We start from the raw sequence: 26,213 nt of genomic DNA, 5'->3' as shown, positions 1-26,213 counted from the left end.
GGGCCACCGCGCTCTCTCTCGCCCCCCGTCGCCCCCCAGCCATGCCCAACATCGTGCTGTTCAGCGGCAGCTCCCACCACGACCTGTCCCAGCGGGTGGCCGACCGCCTGGGGCTGGAGCTGGGCAAGGTGGTCACCAAGAAGTTCAGCAACCAGGAGACCAGGTGCGTACTGCGGTTGTGGGATGTGTTTTTTCCCCAGGGGGGTGACCCTCGGGTATGGACACCCCCGTCCCTGTCCCCAGGTCCTGGTGGGGTTGCCTCCTGGCTGCTCCCAAAAGCATGGGCAGGTCAGGCTCTGGGCTGGCCATGTAGGAAAAAAAAAAAAAAAAAAAAGGGCAAAATATCCTGCATGACGTCCTCAATGTTTGCCATTTATTTTTATTTTTTTCTTCCTGGTGTTGCCTCTCTGTGCTGGTTTGTCATCTTGGTTTTCTGACCCACCTGCTGGATCTCTTTGTTTTTAATGAAGTGTGTTTTTTTGTTGTTGTTGTTTGTTTGTTTTTTTAATTTGAGGTGGCAGCTGTGTATTTATGGCAATTGGTGGTTGAAACTTTTTAGGTGTGTACTGCGGGAAGTGGTGGGCACACCAGAGGGTCTGGTGTGTGCCTGGTGAGCACCAAGTTGAGCATGAGCCTGCAATGTGTCCTTGCCCCCACAGGAAGGCAAAACAGTATGCTTGGCTGTGTTAGACAAAATATCACCAGCAGGTCAAGGGATGTGATCCTCCCCCACTACTCAGCTCTGGTGAGGCTGCACCTGGAGTAGTGTGTCCAGTTCTGGGCTCCCTGGTACAGGAGAGACTTGGCCATAACTGGAGGAAGTACAACACAGAGCTGGAAGGATGATGGAGGGACTTAAGCACGTCTCCTATGAAGAGAGGCAGAGAGAGAGCTGGGGCTGTTGAGCCTGGAGAAGAGGAGGTTCAGGTGGTCTCATCCGTGTCTATAAATACCTGAAGGGAAGGTGCAGAGAAGACAGACAGAGGCTCTGCTCAGTGGTGCCCAATGCTAGGCCTAGAGACATTGGGCACAAACTGGAGCACAGGGGGCTCCCTCCGAGCACCAGGCAACACTTCTGTGCTGTGTGGGTGGTGGAGCCCTGGCACAGGCTGCCCAGAGAGGCTGTGGGGTCTCCTCCTTGGAGATCTCCAAAAGCCACCTGGACATGGGCCTGGGCAGCCTGCTCTGGGTGTCCCTGCTTGGGTAGGGCTTAGAGCAGGTGAGCCCAGAGGTACTTTCCAACCTCTGTGATTCTGTGTCTGAGACTAGGCTATTACCTGATTCTGAAACACAGGTTCCCAACTATAAATAGCTGTCTAGTCTATGAGATTATTATATGTGTTTTTTGTTGTTGTTGTTGTTTTTTTTTTTTTTTTCTGTTTTTGTTCTGAGTCTCCCAAACAAGCATGTTTTCATTGCTTTCTTTGGAAGATTAATATGTTGTAGCCTGAAGTTGCTCTCACAAAGCTTTTTCTTCTGTTCAGTCTGTGTGTTTTGTATGCTCAATTTAATTGCTCTTGTTCTATTTACATGCACAGATAGCATTTTACACCCTCTGCCATTGCTGCTCATTCCACCTAATGTTTGCGCACTCTTACTCTCTTCTATTCATTCCTGATTAAACGAAGGCTTAAATCTCAAGTCTTTCCAACCCCATAATCACTTTATTGCTCTTTGATCTCTTTTCTCCATGATAAAACTTAATGTGTGTTTGGTTGCATGATTTTCTTGCTAACTTGTGTCTTAATTTTTTATTTTTTATTTTTTTTTGCTTGCTCTCCAGAGACACTTTTCTCTAGTTCTGCTGTTTGCTGTGTTTTAAGCAGAGTTTCTTGGATTTAGATTTCATGCGAGGTAGAAATTTACCTATGAAGGTTGCACATCTAGTTTGATGCAGCTAATTAAATTCCCAACTTCGGGATGGAATAATCTCTAGTCTATTGTTCCACTTATTTTTCTTGGTGAGCAATATTGCCCCCTGCCATTAAGTAAGTTGATAGTGGTGGCTGCAGATTGTCAGTGGTTTGGCTAATCTAGTAATGCCAGTTTATTTTTCTTAGGCAAGTTGGGATGTAGTGGGGTATAGATATGAGGAAAGTATCTAATCTAGTAATTATTTCTGGTTGCTTCTGTTGCAATATTGCTAGGGTGACATGTTTTGCCTTTTTTTCCAAGGACTTAAAAAATGCTTTCACACTTAAGGATCTAAGAGTTTATTTTTTGTACAACTTCATACTTATGAGATTCAGAAATGAAGCTGATGTTTCCCCTTCAGCAACTATAGTTGTAGTCACTATATAATAAGTTCTAAGTGGGTAATCTTTTAGTATCCTTAGCAACTTATTCCAGGATGCCGACCTTCCAGTTTTGTAGACTGATGTTCGTAATAAAAAATTCAGGCATACTGATGAGAGAATTCCTGAACAGTGTATTTAAAACTAAACTATAGCTAAAGTTGGTAAGATATTTATGCTGCAGTGGTCCTTTTCATGTGGCTAGTTTTTTTTCAATCTGTCTCTATAGCAAAATTTCTTTGTGTGTATATAAGCAAAAATATGTTTCTTCCTGCATAAAAATAATTCTCTTCAAGATTTGTGGATAAGTTCGCTGACATTATGAAATACATTGCAGAATTGCAGAATACTCATACCTAATAGTTAAGATACTCAGAGAACCTTAAACCTGCCAGTGGCGCTTGGACAGATCCCTGTGCAAACAGATGAGCTGGGGCCTGAAGGTCAACAAACTCATGCTGTGTCAGATCTGTTAAGTTAGCAACTTGCAGAGAAGATTCATCTTTTGTTTAAAACTCAGTTCTCTTATTTGTTACAATCTCCTAAAAGTAAGTGTGAATTGCATGTATATTGAGAAAGGTGCACAGCCATGGGTTTAAATATTTGTCAAATGGCCTAGCTGGAAGCACTTTAGTTGAAAACTGCATTTATTTGGCTTGCAGAATAGAGTGGAAGGGAAGAGTTATTAAATAATTTGCATTATACTTCAATTCAAATGACCTTTGGTTTCAGTCCCAATCCTGAGCAGGTGTAAGTGGTTTCTTGAAGAACTATATCTATACCCTGAGGTTAGCCAGGGAGCAGGACCACTACTAAGAAAATGAAATGTAGGTTCTCAACTCCATAAAATTTAAAATTGGAAATGCTCCTCTTTGTGATTTATCATAAGGCTAGGGTATCTGGTAGTAATCTCAGTTCTCATGTGATTTAGGCATTCAGCATTCTAGCAAGTTTAAGAATCTTAGCTTAAGAATCTCATGTCTGTGCTAGAGGAAGTGGGACAAACTGCTCCTGAAATTGATAGACCCCACTCACGGTCAGGTGTTTTTATTTCTTCCATCTAAGCAATATGGAAATAGAATCTTAAAATCATTCAGGATGGAAAAGAACTCTAAGATCATCTAGTCCAACCTTCAACCTAGCACTGCCAGGCCCACCATTACTCCATGTCACTAAGCACCACATCTACATCTTTTTGTGAAGACCTCCAGGGATGGTGACTCAACTACTGCCCTGGGCCCTTTCAGTGAATAATTTTTTCCTTATGTTCTATCTCCCCAAACTATTGACACCAGGACCCTGGTCCACTCGCTCTGGTGGCTGGTACCACAGACTGCAGGCCCACACAGCTGGCCTGACTCCAGTAGCTGGCACCAGGGCCGCTTACACACACACACACACACACACACACACACACACCAGTGCCACCAGTGAATGCTTTCCTTCAGCTGATCACCAAAGCAGCCAACCTTAACTAAAGCAGGAAGAGAGCTCCTAAACGTCTGGTCCTGAAAGATAACTGTTTAGAGTTCAAAGCCTGCGTGTAAAGTACATGCGCTGGCCACAGTGTCTTGGTAGGAACTTGGGTGACACCACCTTCCCTCACTTTACCAATAGAGTCTTAGGGCCGCAGGGGAAGCTCAGCCAGTTTATCTTCAGGTCCACACAACCAACTGTTGTCAGCACTGTTTGGAAGGCTGGAGGAAGAGGGCAGGATTGGAAGTCCTTAAGCAGGCATGGCTGTTGCAGCTTCAGCAGTGTGACATGGTGTTTGACAGATATGTAATAGAAGCACACTTACATGCGTGCACACCCACAGTGATTTTTTCACAAATCTCTCTCCAAATATTCTGAGATGGCACTTGATGATAATTGATACATAATTAACTCACAGTGCAGGTATTTTTAGTGAATCAACTGATGAGGAAAATTTCAGTGCATGTACATCACTTCTAAAATAAAAATATTTTCTTACAATATGTTGTATGTTTGCTTTTATAAATACTATTTAATTTTGTTATTTTCGAAATGGAGAAACTGGATTCAGAGATGACATCTTCTCACACTCATATCTCCCAGGAAAGAAGTTACTGTTTCCATCCATTCCCATGGGCTTCCTAACTTCTTTTAGTCAGACTGACTGACTGAAGTGAGTCCTGTAAGTCTTTTTGACAGGTTCAGGAGGGGGGAATTGAAGTCCTGACTGGCACAAGTGAATTTGGAGGCTGCCTGTCTGCAGCCTTTTTTGGCTGCTGTCTGGGGTGTTTTTGAATCATCTGCTTAAGTGTATACAGTTCAGATTTTGCAGAAGAGAATGTTAGCCTGCTGTAAGGCAGGCTAAAATAAAATAAAATAAAAAATAAAACTTTGTTGTTGATATTTGAGCCATTTGTTTGCAAGTAAATAAACTTTAGTCAGAGATAGCAGTTTTAATCTTGGAAGTTAGGAGAAAATAGCTGATGCTTCCTCAGTGAATTTTTATAAGCATGAATGAGGCTCTATTTCATAGAAAATGGTATGATGAAAACAGTTTGTTCTATAAAGTAAGTAATAGATAAAAAAACAAAAGCAAATCTAGAAACGTTTATATCAGTGCTACATATCAAAGATGCCCAATTCAAATGACTGAGATCTATTTTCAGCACTGAACTGCAGTGTTTTCCTCCAACCTACCCTTTGGTGTCATCCACCTCTTCTGCAGTTGTCTCATCTAAGACATGACCTTGGTACTTTTCCTGTACCCTTGTTCCTTTGGCTTCTGCTGCTGCAGAGGCCATGAGCTCACTGACGAAGGTTATTACCCCTAGTCATGGTGTACGCAAATTCAGTTGATAAACTGCTGTTAAATCAGCTGAAGTTGGTAGGGTTTCGGGCATTGTGGGATGTGAAGTCTCTCTTCATATGGGCCAAACACTTAGCAAGTGATTCACAACTGGGGTTGTCCTGCTCAGCCTGGGGTGACTGAGCTGGCTGGTTCCCTCACTACTGGCTGCTTCCCCTGTAGTGAACACGGTGAGCCTGGAGAAGTTGGTTTTACTAACGTGGATGAAAAGGATAAGAAATGTTTCCCTAAGTATTCTATGTTTATGTAAGGAACTCAAGATACACTGAATACGGCCATTGATTGTATTGCTATTAGTGCCAAATCACAAAAGGCCTAAAAATGCTTCAGAACTCCTGGTTTGACGCTTCCACTTTGCTGACCTTGCTGTATGATGTGTTCTTCTTATAGATGCCAAACACATGAAATTCAAAATAAATAAATTGCCTTGCCCGTGCCTGCCATTAGGAAAGGAGCAGTTGGAAATGAAAATCTGGCTGGGGACTGGTCTTGGAGCTTTCAAAGTGAGAGAGCCTAGACTTGAGGAGAGAACATGGGTTCCAGGAGTTCTAGGATACAAGTAAACTTGTAATAAAAATGCCACAGGTTTTTGTTTGTTTGCTTTGGGGTTCTGCTTTTTAAAGTATCGTGTGCAGCACAGGGGATGGGACTGAGTGATAAAACTACTAAAATGGGGAGAGGCTGGGAATCCCCATCCCCTGCCCCAAGTGGAATTTCAAATTATCTACAGATTAAATAACTTGATTTTTAAATGCTAATTTCAAATGGGGATTTCAGCATTTAGGATTTTCCATGAGATCTTGTCTGGTATGCTATGGGGGAGAAAAATCTCACTGCAGCCTGTACCAAAACCGGCCCAACTGAGCTAACCCCTGTGGAGCTCTACAGTCCTGTAGTTGCTCTTAGCACCTAAAGGATTCAAGTTCTTCTCTTGGCTGTGCTCTATAGTGTACCCTGCTAAGTTCAGCTGAGCTCTAGTAATAGATCAATCAGCTTTCACATCCGTTCAGGAGTTGAGGATTACGTGGAGGATTTTTTTTAATACATTTTTTTAAATCCCAGTACCCACTTTTTTATATAACATCATGGCAGTTAAAATATTTGCCCAGTAAGTTGGAGGTCTTGTGTTAAAGACTTTACTCTGCAAATTTGTTCCCAAAGGTAAGAGTTCAAACACACCCCTCTGCTTAGTACTTTCTATTGGCTGCTTTTTGACGATTTGCAAATTCAGCATGTGCATTTTTTTGGATCGCTTTTGAGTTATCGATTCTTTTTGCACTCTGTATGAGGACTCTAGTCCTTAAATTTTGGCAGCTTCTATGGGTGTTAAAGATGCCTAAAGTACAGAGCTACTTTATCTGCACCTAAAGTCCTTGACAAATATTACTTCCTATAAGTATTGCTAGAATTTTATCTGTTACAATTTTTTGTAAGGTACATGGCACCCTTCAGTTGCATGACTTGAACTGGATCCTAGCCATTGACTTGAATTATTTGCCATTTTAGTATGGCTTTGCGAGCTTATTTCCATGCTTCCCTGCAGCCTTTTTTCTAAGTTAAGATATACAAATTTAAAATTCCTATTGCTATTAGTTCTGTTGGGAGTGTATGATAAATTTAGTATAATAAGGGGCTCAGCCTGCTCAACTCCAGTTTTGAATGTTGCTTTGTGAATGTTTCAGCCATATAAATGTGTTTGCAATATAAGTGGTTCTTGAGGTTTGTCCTTAACTTACAGTAATTAACTTTTTTGTCCTTAACTTACAGTAATTAGTCTAGGTTTCTACATAGTAAATTGGACTCTGGAATCAGTCTGTGCAAGGTGAAAGCAGATATCAACACTCAAACTTGTTTTCTGTTATGTCCTGTCTAACATGCATCCTCTCTGGCTAGCAGCTTGTGCTTGTGGATTCCAAGCAACTGGGTCAAAAAAATAATTAATTTTGTGGGTTATTAATTTGTATCATTTTTTCTTTAAAATGCAATTAGGTGTTTTCAGGGCTTTTAATGTACAGGTTCTGTTGACTGTTCTTGAATGAGAAGTTTATTTAAACTGATTAAATCAAATTCAGAGATTTGGTAACAATTGCATAAAACAAACAAAGCTTGTAATCTTGAGGCAATAGCTTGTTCTTGTGTCCTTCCTCTATGTCCTCACTATCGAAAATTGTTTAAACAACAGCCCCAAGTTTATTGACTGTTAATTAGGTCATGGTATAGATAGCCTAAGTGGAATTTAGTAGTGATGTTAATATGGTAACTGGCATGAAGTAGTTTGCCTGCTGCTAGCTTAGTATTCTTTAATAGATATTTGAGATGCAGTACTTCAGATATTTGGTACTCTATAGCATCTTATTGTTTGCCTGTTTACATCTGAATGTGTTTAAAAATTTAAAAGTACAGATAAGCAGCAGTGCATCTGGTCTGGTTGGATAAGTCTACACAATATCCAACTTTGAGAAGGTAGAAAATGAGAGATACCAATCTGTGGTGCAGTCATCTCTAGTTGACTGGGAGAAGATTTGTGCAATAATTACATTGTTATTCTCTGACCCATTTAATTAAGTTACTTCCAAGTGCTATACAAGTATTAATTTAAACTTGATTTATTTTAGTTTGCAAATACGTCCTGTGTCCATGAGAAAATATATTTCTACATGGACATACATTCACATTTCTGTGTGCTGAATAAGTAAGCCATTCAGGCTTGAAAATCATAAACAAAAAATTCTGAAATGCACCAAGAGAGGAAGTAGCAGCAGTTTCGTCTTCTAAGTTGTTTACAGGATGAAAAAGTTATTGCTGGCCCAAGGGCATAGAAAAGATAGTGGTTAATGGTGCTGGAAGCAGCACCACTTCAGGTCTGCTCTATCAACCAGATCTGTATTTATCTGAAAGTACATTCCCTGACCTTCTGAAACTTGTTATTTCTTAGCGGGGTGCTTAGAAATGACTGTTTTAAAGGAGCAAAACAGTCCAGAGTGTTATAATTCAGTGTTCTTTGTGTATATGATGAACATTAAAATCCTATTTTTGTCACTCAGCAAATCTTGTTCCTACTATATTGTGTCTATAAAATCACTGTTTTCTTTCTTTTATTTTTATTTTTATTTTTTTTTGCCAAGTACTAAAATCTTCCACTACCCTACTTTGTCACTGCAATAATATTCTCCAGTGAAAATTGGCAGTACTTTCTTTGTCTCTTTCTACTTTCTTCTCCTTTGTAATGATTCCTATGCTAATGTCAAGAACAGAAGTGTAGCTTCAAACCAGGACTGTGAAAGAGCTGCCGTAGAGCTTTTTGCATATGCTGGTGGTCATCTTTAGACTTATTCCAAAGGTTTGGTATAACAGCACTTGCCATTAAGCAGTTTTGTGCAAGTGCTAAGTCAAGTGCTGATTATCATTTTTTAGAGTCATCATGAATCAACAGTAGTAAGGCTGCATATGTAACCTAATGGGTTGATGCTTTATTTGGAGTTGACCAAAAAACAAGTTTGAAAAATATTTAGAATTTGACAGACTTATTTTTAAACCCTTTTCTCCGAATAGCCCTATTGCTTTGACTAATAATTGGACAGGGAACTAACAGTTGTATAACCACAAGACTGTCTCTCCCCACCTTAATGAAAGACTCAGAAATATTTGCTGGATTACCAATGAGCTATCTGAAGATGACACTGTCCCTAACTACCTCTGTCCCCCCAGAGGTCCTGATGTTAACTAGATGTTTTGTTTTAATTTGGCAATAAGAAATCCTGCTGGTAGTTAAAAACCAGCAGGAACTTACTGAACCAGTCAAAAACTTACTTAATTAAGGAGACAAATGAAGAGAGGATTTTTCTGTAACTTGTTCTGGGAATGGAATAGGGGAGCTGAAAGCATGGAGACTCATTTTCTTCTGTGATCTTGGTGGCTTTTCTAATGGTGTATAGGTAATGTAAAAATGGAAGTATGTTGATTTGAATAAAAACTGAGTAGAAGAGGGGGAGAATTAATCTGATTGTGGAAAAATAAGGAGGTGAAAGAGATGTGTTAGGGTAGTGAGGCTGAGACTGAACATTAGGATGAGAGACAAGGAAGCCAAATAATAACTGGAGGCTGAAATGGATTAAACAAGGAGAGAGCTGTTACAAATACAAGGAGGAGTCAGAATGCAACCAAAAGGGCAGGCTCATGTACGCGCATGAATAATAGGGCAGGCTCAAGTAGCCAGGAGAAAGTGATGGGCCAGAAATTAAATTTAGAGTTAATAAGGTTGCAAAATGAAGCACTCAGGTCACACTGGTGTGAAGGAAGGTTGCTTGTCTATTGCCTTGTGCATCTGGTTTACAATATTTTCTTTAATTGCATGATCACATACATATCTTCCACAAGATTCAGTCGTTCAGTACTCAGCATGAAACTGCACATTGCTCAATGAGGGAGAAACAAAATAATGGCTGCTTGTTAAATCAGCGCATTCTGTTCTCTGTAATTTAATTTTGTTCTAGTTGCACACCTTCAAAGGGAGAAGCATTCTTTCTCTGACAGGTATTTTGTGGCAGTTTTCAGAATGTAACTAGTCAGACAGCACTCAGCTATCATGATGGTAATAAATCAAATGTTTGCACGTCATTAAGATGTGTTTAAGCAGTAAATTCCTTTCTGTGTTCTGCAGCTACCAAAAGCTAATCAGTCTTGCACAGCACCATGGAAGCTGATAAACTAAAGCTGTTTGGACTATGCTTGACTAGAACAAGCCTCACTGTTGAAGGACCCATCAGAAACTATTTTACCCATATCTGAGCCATGTGGATGGTTTCTAGTTAGATCTTTTTGCTTATTTGTGTCTCTTGGGTAAAAAGGCAACCTTTTAAATAACGGTCCAAGATACTTTACCCTTTAATAATTTAGACTAATTTAATGCAACAAGGTCTGATTGCCTTATGTAGAAAGTTTGCTTTTGTATATTTTTCTGTATATTTTGCATGGATCCAGGAAAAAAAAAATGAAGGTTAGTCTGCTGCTTTTCTGAGTAAGTTTTGGAGTGGCAGTTGTGAAAACTGAGAATGGCTCAACAGCAGATTTCTCTGGAATGGGTGTAGAATCAACAGAGAATTGATATTCAACTGTTCTGTTTGAATTTTCCCGTTTGTTTTCAAGCTGTATTTAACTTTTGAATTCTGTGGTATGAACAGTGATCAGTGCCAAAATTTCCCTTGAAATCTGTGGAAGAATAAAATAACTTAGATGCCATTGTAAGTACGTAAGCTCAATTAGAACAAATAGAACAACTGGCACAACACGACAAATTTTGAGTCATGGGGAGCTGTTGATGAACAGGCCTCTTATCTTTTCTCTAAGGTTTTCTTTTTTTTCCTTTTCTTTTTTTTTTTTTTTAACTACATTGCTTAGATGTCATGGTGCGAATTTTAACCAAAATTCTGTTTGTTTTTGTTGTGCTGTGTTGTTTTTTTTTTGGGGGGGGGGGGGAAGGCGGAGGTGGTGGTGATACCTTTGTCTTCTAAAATGCAGTATTTTCTTGAATTTATTAATGTCTTAGTTATCATAGAAAGTAATGGCACTTATAATAGAAATATTTGGATGCAGGTAGTATTTAATAAAAATACTATAAAGTTGGTTCTCTTTCTGTACTTATCTAGTTTTTTCTTTAAATGACCATCTCCTTAGGAGATGGACACAATCTACACCCAAGGACACAATCTACAAACTAAACTAAACAAAAAAGCAGTATTAAACTTGATAACAATGTGTGCTGCATCTGTGCTACAGCCATAATTACATGTTGGTTTGTGCTGACCTTACAAAGGCTCTTCTTAGGTTGAAGCAAATTTTAGAGTGACTTCTATTGAAATAGGCTTTGTATCAAGGGCACAGTTGTCTAAAACTCTGTTTACCCATTTAATTTATTTTTTTTTGTAAACCTATGAATGTTTGTTAAAACAAAAATGTTTTGTTTGTTCGTAATAAAGTTCTTCCTGTAATTCTAGTGATTAAGTGGCCATCTCCTGCTCTTTCAGTGTAGAGATTGGTGAAAGTGTGAGAGGAGAAGATGTATATATTATCCAGAGTGGCTGTGGAGAAATAAATGACAACTTAATGGAACTGCTCATCATGATCAATGCTTGCAAGATTGCATCATCCTCCAGAGTGACTGCAGTAATTCCATGTTTTCCATATGCCAGGCAAGATAAGAAAGACAAGGTAGGTAAGAACTGTAATTTCTGAGGTCTTTTCTCAGCTTTTTCCCTCAAAACTTTTTCAGATGAAGCATATTTTCATAAATATTGAAGAGATTTGTTTCCCCCTATTTTTATGCTAAATTTTTAAATTATATCATCTGCAAGTGAATGAATTGAGACAATACATGACTTTTTGCTTATGCTTTGATAATTGGTTTGTTTTCAGTTTGAAAATTTAGGTACCTCATATGTGTGTGGTATTCTGCAGAGTATTCTGCTAGCAAACCTCACCTTATGGGACTGTTTTTTCCTGCTTTTTTCTAGCCTTTTTATTCTCTGTATATGAAGAGAGTATGCCCTTCTAAACACTTTAATTAGTGCAATTGCATAGAATTAAATCCTAAATTTGAAGTGCTGTAACCATTGTGCAGGTGGGTTTTACCCTGTGTGTAGCCAAATGAAAGGAACTGATTAGATCTGCAATTTGTAAGAGTGATGAATGAAAACACTGTTGTATTATTGTATGCTGTAAAGCAGATATATATATATATGTATAAAAAAAAACTTATATATGTGGAATGACTTGGAATATTAAATTATGCAGACCAAAAATTGTATAGAAATCCCAAAATACTTTTCTGATTTTAGTGTCTGCCCCTGAATTTGGTATGCAGTAACTGATGAATAATATACCAGTTCAATAAAAGCTGAAAAGACAATGACAGAGTCTGACTAGTGAGTTTTTTTTAAAAGGTAGTTTTTCTTTGTTTCTTTCCACTATGTATACAAGAAAACCTAATGTTACATAAATGCTATTTTCATTAAAACTAACTTGAAAGGAACTAACAAGAATAAATGTGAATTTAGCTTTTCAAATTGCCTGCAATGCTTGACTTTTCTGGAAAATTTTCCCTCTCTGATACTTCCTATAAATGGTCTGCAACTTCCTTTCCACTTTGGGCGTTTAGCAAAATCTTGAAATCTTTGTAGTGCTATTTTCATTCATCTATATAAAATGTAATAAGACTGACAAACAATGCACCAGTTAAATAAATATTGATTGCATGTATTACAAAATAGGTAATTATCAGCCTGTGATGGAAACACAAAATTTTAAGAACAAAATAAAATGGAAGAAAATTACTTTCTTTAACTAAAGACCATTTTTAATTTGTTCTTTAACTGTAGGCTCTCTACCATACTAATGTTGTGCTTTGAAAAACTGAATTTGGAAGTTAGATAATATCTCCCTGTTCTTCATATATATCTTTTGGAACTTCATTTTGCTGTGTTTCTCTACTTACTAATGCTCTCACTTGATTAGGAGAGCTGATTTATTTTATTTTATTTTTATTTTTAATTAAAGAACTAGGAAGGGAAAGAAAAAAGACTTGGTTGAAAGGGAAGGAAAGCATTTTGGTATGTTTTTGTTTCCAAATTCGTATTGTTCTGCTGGACCATCATATAAACATTTGCTGTGGGAAAAGGATGTGCATGTCCCAGGTTTTCCATGCATCTAGGTAATTCTTTGTTGGAGTACCCGAAATCAATGTGGAAGGCTTTCAAGAGACACTTAAACCCTACAGTGTAGTGGCCCAGTATGCAGCTTAGGAATATGTCTTTTTGAAATGCCATCCGAAGATACGTAGCACAGGAAAGTAGGGCACTAATAGAGGTTTTGAGCATTATTCCACACAGTTTGCTGGCCATTAGTGAGTTCTGCAATTTTTTTTCTTTCCTCTCTTTTTTTTTTTTAAACCTCTGTTTTGCAATTGAGAAAATGTTTGTCATCTTTGGAAATTAACCTTGGTAGTTGACCTCCGTGTTGCACAGTAAGCTATAATATAGCTGTCGACATTGGGCAGCTTATTGACCGGGTGATCCTTCCTCTCACTGGTGGATTGCATCACATCACTTGGTCTTTGACCCATGTTGAGTGCACAAGGTTTGTGTGCTGCCTGAAGTGTTGGTTCACTGGTGCTAGTCATTTTCTTACTATGGTTATAAGCAGATTTTCTTCTCTCTGACTCAAGATATTGCTGTAGCTTGCTTGAGTATGAAGTGAAGCCTTATAATTGTCACTATCTGGATGCTGGCTTGTGATTTAAGTTGTTGACTTTAATCCATAAAGGACTAAATGGAATGAGTCTTTGCTGTTTGAAATACCACTGTGTTCTTCATGCATCTGTTGCAGTTATGATCACTGAGAACACTGAAAATATCCTTAATTTCTTTCTGCTTTAAATGTGATAGCCAAAGCTATGAGCAAAAATTCTAGCAAAGCGATGTAGAGATCTGTGCAGGTTTTCTTACGTATATAGACAAAGAAACAGAGGTTTAAAAAAAAAAAATAAAAGGTGAGAGTGAAGGGGGGAGGTGGAGAAAAGGAAAAAGCTTGCCCAGAATCACAGAAACATTGATAAATTGATTTAAACATGATCAAGTGTTGCCATAAACTAGAACACTTCTGATAGACGAGCTAGATAATTTAAAAGTAGCTCAGATGTATCTGTATTTTGGCCGTGGTTGCATGTAGGCATCCTATTATTATGTTAACCTTCAAAGCCATGGGCAGGATACATCTATGTAAGATGCTGCAGAGATACCTTTGAGATGTTAGAAGTATAGGTGAGTTTGGTGTTCTACAGCTCATGTAACTGTGTTTTTTTGATTTGTAGAAGGGGGCCGTGGAGCGTTGGGTAGGTATCTTTTTTTTTTTTTTAAAAAAAAAAAAAATCTAACGCTATGCATTTCCATTAACATGGCCTTAAAGGGTGAAACTTACTGGGTTACATTATATATAACTGGGAACATTTTCAGTTTCACTTCTCAATTTCAGTTGTGTTTCGCCTGGGCCATGACAGTAACGCTCTAGAATAATTTGCTAATAGAAAACTCCTAGCTTCTAGTTAAAATTTGTCTGGACATTTAAGATAATGGCTGTCAACTTCTGAAGGTTCAAAGCCTATCCCATTTTTAAAATCATAAATTTAGGTAATAAATTAGTGAATGTGCAGTATCCATATATTTCACAACTGGCTTTCTTGGAAGTGAAAGTTCCAGTTATAAATCTTGGGGGTTTCTTGGATTTTTTTTGTTTGTTTGTTTGTTTTTGTTTAGTATGCATGTGATACATTTTGAGCAAGACAATGTAATAAGATGCTTAAAGGCAATAGAACATTAATCTTAATGGACTCCTTTTACTTTCCTCTGCATAGTTATTCTTGTGAGGTTGTTTTTATTAACTTTGTGGATTCCTCCCTCCTCTGTCCCTGGTAATTTGCAAAATTGCAAATAACTTTGTAACACATCATAAAGGAAGAAATCATTCATATAACTGTCGCTATAAGTGAGCGGGGAATTTGCTTAGGAACTAAAAACTCTGTGATTTTTTTTTACAATTTGTTTTCTGTACATAACTTAATGTTGTGTTTCATACTAATAATTCTGAACCTAATCTCAAACTGTATCAAAGAACAGAACAATTAATATAGTGAATCTTTTTGTGTCCTTACCTCTCCCATCTGAAGCAAGCATCACAAACTCTCCAAGATATAAAGAAGATGTTCAATTCTCATCTATCTTTGTCATCCAAGTTCCTGAATAATGAGGCCAGGTTATCTGAGATTCTCACGAACACACTTATTTTGGTTTCTAAAATAAGCATCAATTTGTATCATATTGTAGCACAAAACTTTTATATTTTCTTGATAAGCAATCAAACCCTAAATCCTTCTGAACATGTCATGCGATGTGTGCTTTTTCTTTTAATGCATAATTTTATGTAGAGGAAACTGTCAGATAGCTGCAAACTTCATTTGCCTTAATCTCCTGTTAGCCCATTCTTGAGAAACAGGTATTGGAGTCTGGCTATCTTTCCCTCCAAGACTCTCTGTCCACCAACATGTAGGCAGTCTGTGATGTGCATGCCTACTAAAACAAGTTTCCTAGTGGTAAAACCTTCAAGTTCTTCCTTCTGGGAAGTCAGCCTGCAAGGCCAGCAGCTGAAAGAAGTACCAACTGGTAATGTATACATTAGTACTTGGTGCAGGAATTTTTGTTGTTGTTTTGTTTTGTGGTGGCAACACTCGTATTAATACACGAGAGAAACTAACTGGTATTCTTGTTGAACAGAAATGGACAAAACAAGAGAAATTCAGTATGCTAGTTGGCATGGAAATGGCAAACCATGTTCTGGGAAGAATGTAATTTGCCTCGAACAGCTAGGCTGCACTGGTTGCTCTTTTCTACCAGAAGTGTGGTCCTGGCTAGCAAGCTTCTATCCCCCTCTATTTGATTTTAGCTTCCTCATCTGGCGGCCACAGGTTCAGACAAACACCAGTGAGCGGTATGAGGGAATTGAAGAAGGGATGGGACAAGCAAGGAAGCAAACTTCTGTTTTCAACATTGTCTGTTAGTCCAGCTCAGCTGTAGCACCAAGCTAGGAGTTGATAAGATAATGTGGTAGAGTCAAAAGAGTTAGAAACTAAACCTTTGATGTAATAGATGTTGCTGGAGACTTGAGAATATTGTGAAAGCCAGATTAGAAATGTAAATTTGAGCTGAATTGATCAGGAACTTAATTGGCATGAACCAAAACTTTGCTATTAATGGTAAAAATAACAAAAAAGTTTTGGCTAATGTGGTCCTAACAGAATCCTTACAGAACTGAACTTAAATGAGAAGAAGCATAGTCCTCATTAAGTGGAAAGTCATCCTCGCTAAAGCTCTAGTGATTGCAAACTCTTATGGAAGCTATTTTCATCTTAATTGCAGGGATTGAGGGAAGTACTATCTGCTATACATATCTTCACTGTATCTTAGTCTAACTAACTGGGGACAATGTTTTTGTACAATACAATAGAGTAAAGTGGTTTTCTAAATGAAGTATTTTAGTAATGGTGATGACAAACTTACCCAAGTCATAAGAAATAATGTAGTGTCTTGGTTTCTTTTCTGGAAGCATATTGTCAATCCACAGGTTAAAACAGGCAAGTGTTGAGTTTCCACCTAAATTAACAGAAGTTTTGAGGAAAATACTAGCCTCTTGAGGCTAGATGAGGCTGATTTCTTTGTTAAAGAAATGTAGCAGGGGAGAATACCTTGCCAGAAAAAACAGCCTGACAGGTGACACCTCTGAATTACATTTCTGTTTTCATTCTAACAAAGTTAGTGCCAGCTACTAACCATGTTTAAAGATTGGTACAAAGAAAACAGGAGGTTTTGCTTAACATTTCCATTCCTGACAGAGTTCTTTATGTCAATATAGCTTTTCAAGAGCTAAAAAGTCTGAAAGAACTTTGGAGCTGACCAAAAAAAAAAAAAAAAAAAAAGGTATCTTCCAGTCAAGATCTTCCATTTGTTACTGTCTGTTTTGCATCCTTGTCAGCTTAAAAAAGCTCTTGACATTGGCATTAACTTTACTAATTAGATTTTTTTTTGCTCTTTCCACCCTCCCCCCTCCCTCCACCTGCCTTTTTTTTCTTCATTACCCTGCCCCTTTAATTAAGCCTGAATTATCAAAAAAAAGGACCTTCTGCTTCTGCCTAGATGGATCTGGTACAGAATTTATTGTATCATGAAGAAATAATGGATATAAACTTTGTAAAGCAGGTTTTTTGATTCATTTTGTTTTCAAAAGTTGTGTTCCCCGTGCCTTCATTCTTCATATTTGGTGATCTGAAAATACATACATATATATGTATATATTTTTTTAAAAACACAATAGTTGCCTAAGAGTTGGATGTTTACATATAGATAGTGGCTTAGAGAATTGGAGATTGCCTGTTTCTGTGCTATGGCAAAGTTAGTTGAAGTTTGAAATAGAGGAGCTGGAAAATTATATCCCCAATTTTATCCATTTGTTGGTCAAATTAATACAAGGCATTATTAGGCAGACTGTGCAAACTGATTTAAAGCTCCTAAAATTTTTTGCTGATTTTCAAAGCCCTAGTGGCTAGATTAGCTACTGACAAGCTAGTTTGGCTGGGTTTGGAGCTCTTCATAACCAAAATTCTAACTATGCTAAAGGAAAATAAATTAAAGTTGCTAATGACCTGATTTACTATATCTTTTTAAAATTTGTTCTTTATTTCTCAGAGTCGTGCTCCAATCTCTGCAAAACTTGTTGCCAACATGCTGTCAGTTGCAGGGGCTGACCACATCATCACCATGGACCTGCATGCTTCTCAGATCCAGGTACCCATAAGTTCTTTCTAACTGTGGCTAGGGCTCTAGTGAATTAAGAGGAAAGGCTAATATTATTTCTCTTTTTTTCCTTTTTTTTTTTTCATTGTTTTTGTTTTGTTCAGAAGTGCAGTTCTCAAGGTTCAGAGAAAGTTTTGATCATCTCAGTATCTGTTTCTAATTAAATCTGCCTTTTGAAAGAGACTAGATCTTATGGAGTGATTTTGCAGGCAGTATGGATGCCCGTACAGCAGAGTCTTCAGTGGAACCTTACAAGTCTAGTAGAAGAGCTCCAAGAACATACAATGTACTGTTCTAGGAGAAGCTCTCTTAATCTTGCACCGATCTTATTATCGTAGTGCCCTATATAGGGTTTTGTTGATACAGCGAAGGGGACAATATTCACTTAAGAGAAGTGGAGATAGAGGCTGGAAACCCATAGCTGACTTTACTGCTGAACCAGAAAATCACAATTCTGTTGTCTCAGATGCAGAGCAGATACTGTTTGTCATTCTAACATGTAAAACTTTTCAAGATACCTTTTCCCCACATTCTGGCATTCTGTTTAATCAGAACTTCAATTAGGTTAGATGGCTGTCATGCAAATAAAAAGCAGTTTCATTTATGGCCCAACAGGGATTTGATGTTAAAAGCTGAACAAAACAAAGTGTTCCTTTTTGTCTGCTGCTCAAGTACTGCTACCTTGAATCTTCCACATATTGAAATACTACTGTTCATGACAAGCAATTGAAATTTATGGAAGTTAAATATTCCTCACTGAATTTTTTGAGAGCTTTTCATATGCATGAATTTATATAGGTGCCTAAAGGTGGTCTACCTTTTTAGGTTAATATAATTTGAGAACAACTGTTCTTCATTTTGCTGCTCTTAGGTGAGATTTTTAGAAACCTTAATATTTGTGTAACTTCCACTGAGTTGGGTAGAAATTGTAGAGGGCAGAATTAGGCCAGTGTAAAATACTAGCTAAAGCCCTGCCATACATGAAAGGCAAAGGCTTGATTCTTTCTCTGTATCTTCATCCCAGGTAAGGCATAAATGTGTATTCATGAAACTGTTTTTCTCATTTGAAATAGGGTTTCTTTGACATTCCAGTAGATAACTTGTATGCAGAACCTGCAGTGCTGCAGTGGATTAAAGAAAACATTTTGGAGTGGAAAAACTGTATCATAGTTTCCCCTGATGCAGGTGGTGCAAAAAGGTACTGTACAAGACTAATACTATTAGCATTCCACATAGTTTGTGATTAATGAACTAGATGGTCTTGCCATCTTTTTTGCTATGTGACCTGTGCCATATACAGAGTACATCACGGGTAAATTCAGCTGCATTGTAAAAACAGAATAACTAGTTCTTCCAATGTTCTTCATGCTTGAAAACGTCCAGGAGCTTTCTGTGCTCTAAAGAAAACTTTTTTCTCTCTCCCTGGATATGGCCTCATTAGCTGAGTCCCTCTGTGGGAGGGAAGAGACTTTTCCTGCTACTTGCTTCTTTAGTCCAGTTGCTGTACCTATTCCTGCTTCATTCTGGAACTGCCTGAGTTTCCCTTCTCTGTTAAGCATATGCCCTATCCCCACTGTACCTGCTGGCATTTAGGTAAGAGTTTGCATACGTCACATTAAGTCACTTTTCTTTTTTCTTTAAGTTATTGCATTCAGGCTGTAAACCTTCTGACCCCAAGTTGTGTGCTGTAAATATTGTAAAAAAAAAAAAAAAAAAAGGAATGAACTTTTGTTTTGGGTAGCAAAAGATGAAAATAGAAAAGTTAGTTCATTGGAGCGTTTCTTCATTTACAGCTTATAAGGCTATCTTCTAGCAAGACTTTTATCTGTTATCTATTGAGTAAAAACTAATGCAAAAACTCAGAAGCATGCCACCTGTAAGGTGGTAAAACATGGTGTTGAGGCAAAATGCTTATTTTCAAGTTATTGGTCATGCTGCTGATAGAAGCTGAATGGGAACAAAGACAAATAATCCTGTAAGCCCAAAGTGATTTCAATGCTTGGAAAGTAATTTAGAGAAAACAGTGAAAGACTACCATGATATGGTTTTGCTTGAAGTCCTTCGATCCGTTGTAAATGTTCATGTTCTAATAATTAATAGGGAAATAAGACTGAGTAGGACTAGGGAGATACTCCTCTTTGGATTACTCAAGTTAAAGATGTGAAGAATGTAAACTATAGAAAACATTCTAACATACAGATCACTCAGTCAATTAAATTTCTTTGTTGGCATCTGAATATTGTTTTTGTCACAAAAATATAATTCGTATGTATAAAAAAAATGTGTATTTTTATTTATTACAAAATACAGTCTTTGAAGACAGCATTTTTCCCCCTAGAAACTATTTGTATGTTTTCGAGTTGGTGATGAAGAGTTTACTTTTGATACCTTTCTGTCATAATGCAACCAACTTCAGTTGCTGCTGAAGTAGGGGAAGATGTTGCTCAATAAATCTCAATAAATTCAGATTCTCCTTCACTTCTTTTAGTAAAGTGTAAAGGTGATGGTTTGGCTTTTCTATTCAAAACATGCAGACCTTCAAAATAATGCTTGAGTTAATGAAAACTGATCAGAATGTGAAGAAAGTTTGTCTTAAAATTTAAATCTGGAAGTATTAAAGACATATGTTCATGCATCTTTTTTTATTTCTTACTATTTACTTGCAGTTTTTCCATTTTATTAAATTTTGTGACTGCAGTAGGGCATGCAAATTCTATTGATATCTAAACGCCTCTGAGATAGTGAGATGTACTATGAAATTACTGTGTTGTTCACAAAAAAAAAAAAAATTACCAAACCATGTGGCTTTTCGTTAATCATTTAGTTGTTTGTTACTGCTTTTCAACAATTTATTCATATTTAAGTGGTAAAGAAACAAAACTCTATTTTCTATTAAATGTGCATGTTAATAACCTTGTTAAAAGCATTCTAAAAATAGTCTACAAAAGATAGGCCACAAGGCTGTGTCAGCATAGTAAAACACAGTATTGTTTATTCCTGAGGTTTTTGTTGTTGTTGTTTTTGTTTATTTTTTTTTTCTGCGTTGTTATACCTACCAGCTCTGGTATATTAAAAAATCTGAGTGAAACAGTCAGAGGTCTGTGACAAATTGTTTGTTATAGGACATTTAGCCACCAGAGGTCACCCTGAACAATTTTGAAAGATTTTTCTTAACTCAATGTATTGCTAAGAGAACTGCTGATGAAGTAAACTACTTGATTACTAGTCAAGTACTGCTAAAAATTATTAATCACTATTAACTTTGTTTTTCGGTTGGTTTTGTTTCACATTCCAGGAATGCTATTTTCAGTTAGGACACCTTAGGGTATGTATTGTAGCAACTTAATAAAAACTTGTGAATAGCTGAAATGTCAAAGACAGATGGTTAATGCCAGATAACCAAAGCCAATTTAGAAAACACTTTTCTGGTGTATAGCTTAAGACGCTCTGGTTGTACTTATTAACAATGAATTAAGGTCATTTCTAACCTGTCTCATTATTTAAAGTTTGTGCTACATTAACTTAAAAGCAAGAGAACTTGCAAACTATGTTTTCAGAGCCATCCTTATGTATTTAGCTTTTCTTTCTTTTAAAATAGTTTTCTAAATGTGTTGTATTTCTTCCTGTCACGTAGGGTTACTTCAATTGCTGACAGGCTGAATGTGGAATTTGCTCTCATTCACAAGGAAAGAAAAAAGGCAAATGAAGTGGACAGAATGGTCTTGGTTGGTGACGTGAAAGACCGAGTAGCAATTCTTGTTGATGATATGGCTGACACGTGTGGCACAATATGTCATGCAGCAGATAAGTAAGTATTATGGTGAACTGGACTGATGCTTCATGGTGCTGTAACCTGCAGAACAGCAGATGAACTGAGAGAGATGTTGCATAGCTATAACTCCATCTGACCTCTGTGGAGTGAGGTCACTGATTCTTGACTTACCATCCTGTGAACAAGCTGTGGCCTTCCTTAAAACATGGAATTGAGATAAGATTTACAGAAATATATAATCTGGATTTAGAAAAAGGACAGAGTAAAGGAAATGCCATATATCCCTTCAGCCAGGGACTTGGGCCATCTATTTATTTTTTTTTTTCAGTACTGAGACAGAAATGTCAGAAAATCATTCTTTATGTAAAAACTCATCATGGAGCCTTTACTAGCTTCACTAGCTTTAATATTGGAAAGTATTTTCTTCCAGTGTTCAGTGCAGGTTTAATATTAATCTTTAATGTACATCTTCAATATAAAACTGCTTATCCTTTTCATCATGGGAGATGAGAATAGTTTTTTTTCATCTTTTGTCTAGAAGGTAGTTGAAGATTGTTTTCATCTAAATAACTAAATAACTCCCATTTCTTCAGTCTTTCCATATGGTTTCTAGACCTCTGCTCTGTTGCTGATGCCCTAAGGGCTCTTTTCCGTTCCTAAAAGGGTCCAATTCTTGAAGTGTATCATGTGAACGTAGGCCTACTATCTAAACTCAGTCACTAGCAACACTAAGCAGGAAGGATTACTTTAAGATTTTCAGGCTGGCTTTGTGCTGGTACATCCCAGAGTACTAGTAAATTCTTTTTTTCTGCAGAAGTTGGCATTATTGTCTACACTGAACTTGGGTACTGTCTGTAACCTTATTTTTTTTAAAAAAAAATGCTTACTCATGAATGATTATTTTCTCCTATTGCTGTAACTTCACAACTCAAAATGTATGACAAGAATTCTAGTTTCAAATCTCTCTTGATAAAATCGGAAAAGTGGACTGAAATTAACATTAAGAACAAATATTAGGCATTAACAGGTGGGCAATGCTAGACTGAAGTGCTCCTGCCTTTCTGTTCATATCCCAACACATGCTGCCAGCTTTGGTTTGGGAGGGTGCGATCAGAGGTTTGAGGTTTTTAATCTGTGAACCAAAGATCTTGTATTTTGATATGGTTTATAGCAAAGCCCACCCCCAAATAATTATATATAGTGCATGTTGGAAGAGGGAGGGAGCTGCTGAGAAACAAAACATGGGAATGTTTTAAATTGTTGCTGTTGAACATTGACTGTAGTGTTGCTACCCTTGGATGTAATCCTTTTTAAAGCATTTATAAGAGTCCCAGTTAAGAGCACTTTGACTTTAAATTCCTGTCCAATACTTACAGGCACTGTGATTGTAAAGAACAGTCTCACATCCAGAATAGGTCCATGTGGTACTTCGTAACAGTGTTTCATGTTATGTTAAAGTAATAGGGTGAAGCTTAAGTGAGCTAGATGTTGCTGTTAGCAGTTTGAAGTGAAGATCTTCCCACAAGATTGCAGTCTTTAGTTGAAGGCTTGCTGTTTGCTTCTAGATGATCAGGATGTCAAAAACAGCCTGGAAGGCATTCATGTAGTATTCTGTTTATATTTCACTTTGATGAAAATTTGATGGAATTTTGCAAATATATGTTGTGCAATTGTTTGCTATCCTCACACTAATCTTCATCAGACCTAAAAGCATGTTTATAGGCTGCCCACTTCAAATAAAGGAGGCCTTTATTTATTTTGTTATAAAAGTAGTGCTTCCTTATTTACCTATAATAGATTTTTATAGAGGAAACTCTAAAACTATGAGAAACCTTCAATGTATCTGCACAGTTCACTAGAAAGATGCTTTTGATTGTGTGATATGGACTTACATCATGTTCTTGTCATGAAGTAGTGCTTTTCATTATTGACAAATCTAGGTGAGATGGGCTTTGGTATTACTCAGACTTATTCACTGAAATATTGCAGGCCGCTTTGCATCTCAGCAACCTAGATGCATATCCAGCAGATCAACTAAGAAACTTATTTCTAGATAGAGCACATCAACTTGCTTAAGTTGCCTTCTTAGTACACACTCACCTTGTTGTAGTGCATAATCCCTGTAGAGTGATCAGCATTCTTTGATGCTGGTGAGTTGTTCAAAATGAGATGTTTCTGTGTTCTAATCTTTTTTTTTTACCATCTTACTCTTTTCATGCTATGATCTAGTAACATTATCAACTGTTGAGGTCCTCCATCTGTCCTAGCTGCATTTGTAGTCTTGCGTAGCTGAGTATCTGGAGGCAAAGAGGCCAATCAAAGCCAAATTTGATTCTGACTCATACACAAGTTGTTTTAGTTCTTTCATTGGTACAGGTTTTCTCTCCTGTGCTGCATCATTTCACGGTGTGATCAGCAGCATTTCATCCCACAAGCTTGCAGTAAGCTAGGCTTTTAATCATTAAATATTTTTTGTCCTCAGTAGCTTTGTCCAAACAGAATTGTTTGAATTGCAAATGAAAATAAAGGTGTATGATAATGGAGGCACAATAAAGTTGTGAATACTGCTGTCTAACCTACTTCATTTCTGCCTGATTGAGGTAGAATATACAACTGATTTCCAACATAGTTTTTCTGCTAATTTGATCAAAAGTGCAAGATTTTTGTTTAGTATCCCTGCTACTGATAAGAACTTTTATTTAAGTTATTTAGCAGTTATTTTGGGGGAGACTTAGAAGTCATACAACCTGAAAAAACTCTTCCTGTACCTTTCAGAAGGAATTTATGTATAAAATGTATTTTACAGAGATTTGTAGCTTTCATCATCTATAGACATGTATTTAAACATGCATCACAGAATACTTTTTCATTTCTGTTCTACAGGTTGGTATCTGCTGGAGCCACCAAAGTTTATGCTATTCTTACTCATGGCATCTTTTCTGGTCCTGCTATTTCTCGGATTAATAATGCAGCATTTGAGGCTGTTGTGGTAACTAATACAATCCCCCAAGAAGAGAAAATGAAACACTGCCCCAAAATTCAGGTACTGTGGTGTTTTTGTCATTTGTTTAAAATCTGAATTTTTATTTTTTTTACTATTCTCTGATGCTGGAATTTGTGCCTTGAAATGAAAACAATATTCTCAGATACATTGTGTAGCTTTATCATTTGCAAAACATCTGCTAAATCATACTGAAGAGCCATTTTAGGGGGATTCAGGTAGCATAATAGAGTATAAAAATATTTCATACTGCAACAGATTGAGTTTGCCTGACTGAAAGAATAGCAAATGTAAAGCTGTCTTTTTTATCATTATTAATCAATCAGTATTTGCATGTAGGAACTCTAGGTTATTGTGGATGCCATAGAAACTTTAAGCTTCTTTATTTTGTTTGAAAATACACTAATGAAAATGCCCAAGATAACAATAACATATATATGTTTGCTTTCAAAAGCAAACTGAAAAAGCAAAACTGACTTATCTCAGCAACTTCTATGTTGTTCTGTAAAGGCATGTGTCTTTTTCCTTAGTGCAGGGAAGAGGAAAGTATAAAATAGTGCTTTTTTAATGTTAAATTTAAAAGTTTTTTTTTTTATATTTAAATATATTTTTTACTTATTGAAACTAGGCAAGCATTCGAAAGGTATACTTCCACTAAATTGTACTTGTGTGAGGTGGACACTGCCATCTGATGGCTGAAACAGTTTCTTTTCAGGGCCTGTTGTCAAATCTTCATCAGTATGCCTGTGCAGAAATCAGTGTTTTCTTACTTAATTTTAGAGTCTGTTCTTTATATTAGTCCTACTCTCATACCCAGGTTAATTACCTAATGCTTTGATGTTATTTTACCTCCTAGAAGAGGTAAGAGCAGAATAGTAAATTGAATGTTTGCATACAGGTTGTTTGTTTCTAAACTGCATAGTTTGTTTTTGTTGGCATCCTTTAAAAATTACCTCCTTGATTATTATTTTTTTTCTTTCAGTTTATTGACATTTCCATGATCCTGGCTGAGGCAATTCGAAGAACACACAATGGTGAATCTGTATCTTACCTGTTCAGCCATGTCCCCTTGTAATTGCAGGAAATTACACTGCACCTTTGTGACAGAGGTCCTGTCAACTAGCACTATTGTTTTTAACAATGCATTTCAACCACAAGAAATGACTATATTTTTAAAATTTCAGAGCTTTTATGTTTAATTATGATATTTGTTTTATAATTATCATTTATTCTTTGTAAATGGACAATAAATCTCCATCTTGCATAAACTTTTAATGAATCTCCTTGAGAGTTTGTCTGTCTTCTGTGTTTTCTAAGTTCTCTTTTATGTGCGCATTGACACTTTTTAAGATGCTGCTTCAGATCTTTTTCTTTACAGAACTACTGAATGTCTGTTCATAGGTCTCAATGCAATTTGTACATTTAGGATTTTCTGTGTGAAGTGGTGCAGAGTTGGGCATCTTGCATCTATTCATGTTTCAGTTTAACAGCTGTTTTTTGTTCTGTTATGTTTAACTACCATGAATATTATTTTGTAAGCCCTAACAGAGTTTAAAAGTCATGTTAATTTTAGGAAACTGTTGACACATCATACTATTAACTGTTTCATGCACTACGTTTTCCAAAAAATATATTTGGCTTCTGTTTTCTTATGTAAAGCTCTCAGTCTCAATCATTTGGTTAATGTCAATTTTGTGCAGTTACAGTCTTCTGTTGTAAGATTAATGCTTCAATATTGTTGGAATGATTCATTTCATGTGTTCCAATAATAAGGACCAATCTTTAACCGTGATCAGTTTGTTTATAGTTCCATTTTTTTCAATAGTTGTATGAGTCATTTCATAGCAGTTTTCCTGTTAACATTGTAAAGCTTCATTATGCATAGTCCAAACAGCAAATTTAAGCACACTTA

The 26,213-nt window shown here is 36.9% G+C and overlaps 1 protein-coding gene across 3 annotated transcripts; it reads left to right on the top strand.

The window, feature by feature from the left end:
* PRPS2 (phosphoribosyl pyrophosphate synthetase 2) lies at nt 1–25,580 on the top strand. Of its 3 annotated transcripts, none has more exons than XM_035336820.1 (8): nt 1–163; nt 11,160–11,343; nt 14,000–14,020; nt 17,421–17,519; nt 18,602–18,726; nt 21,163–21,336; nt 24,184–24,343; nt 25,284–25,580. In XM_035336820.1, exons 1-8 carry the CDS (start codon nt 42–44, stop codon nt 25,374–25,376), a joined length of 978 nt encoding a protein of 325 aa, XP_035192711.1. In that variant the 5' UTR covers nt 1–41; the 3' UTR covers nt 25,377–25,580. The 3 variants fall into 3 exon arrangements, with proteins under 3 accessions (XP_035192711.1, XP_035192783.1, XP_035192864.1); XM_035336973.1 differs by having other exon boundaries at nt 25–163; nt 11,130–11,343; XM_035336892.1 differs by lacking the exon at nt 14,000–14,020.
* Nucleotides 25,581–26,213: the final 633 nt, after the last annotated feature.

The sequence above is a fragment of the Oxyura jamaicensis genome, chromosome 1, assembly GCF_011077185.1.
Source record: "Oxyura jamaicensis isolate SHBP4307 breed ruddy duck chromosome 1, BPBGC_Ojam_1.0, whole genome shotgun sequence".
Classification (NCBI taxonomy): domain Eukaryota; kingdom Metazoa; phylum Chordata; class Aves; order Anseriformes; family Anatidae; genus Oxyura; species Oxyura jamaicensis.
This window is presented reverse-complemented; position numbering and strand designations above follow the sequence as displayed.

Coding starts and splice junctions, on each gene's coding strand:
- PRPS2 (XM_035336820.1), top strand. CDS start 42: ATGCCCAACATCGTGCTGTTCAGCGGCAGCTCCCACCACGACCTGTCC. Junction 14,021..17,420: donor AGGGGGCCGTGGAGCGTTGG/GTAGGTATCTTT, acceptor TTTATTTCTCAG/AGTCGTGCTCCAATCTCTGC. Junction 21,337..24,183: donor ATATGTCATGCAGCAGATAA/GTAAGTATTATG, acceptor TCTGTTCTACAG/GTTGGTATCTGCTGGAGCCA.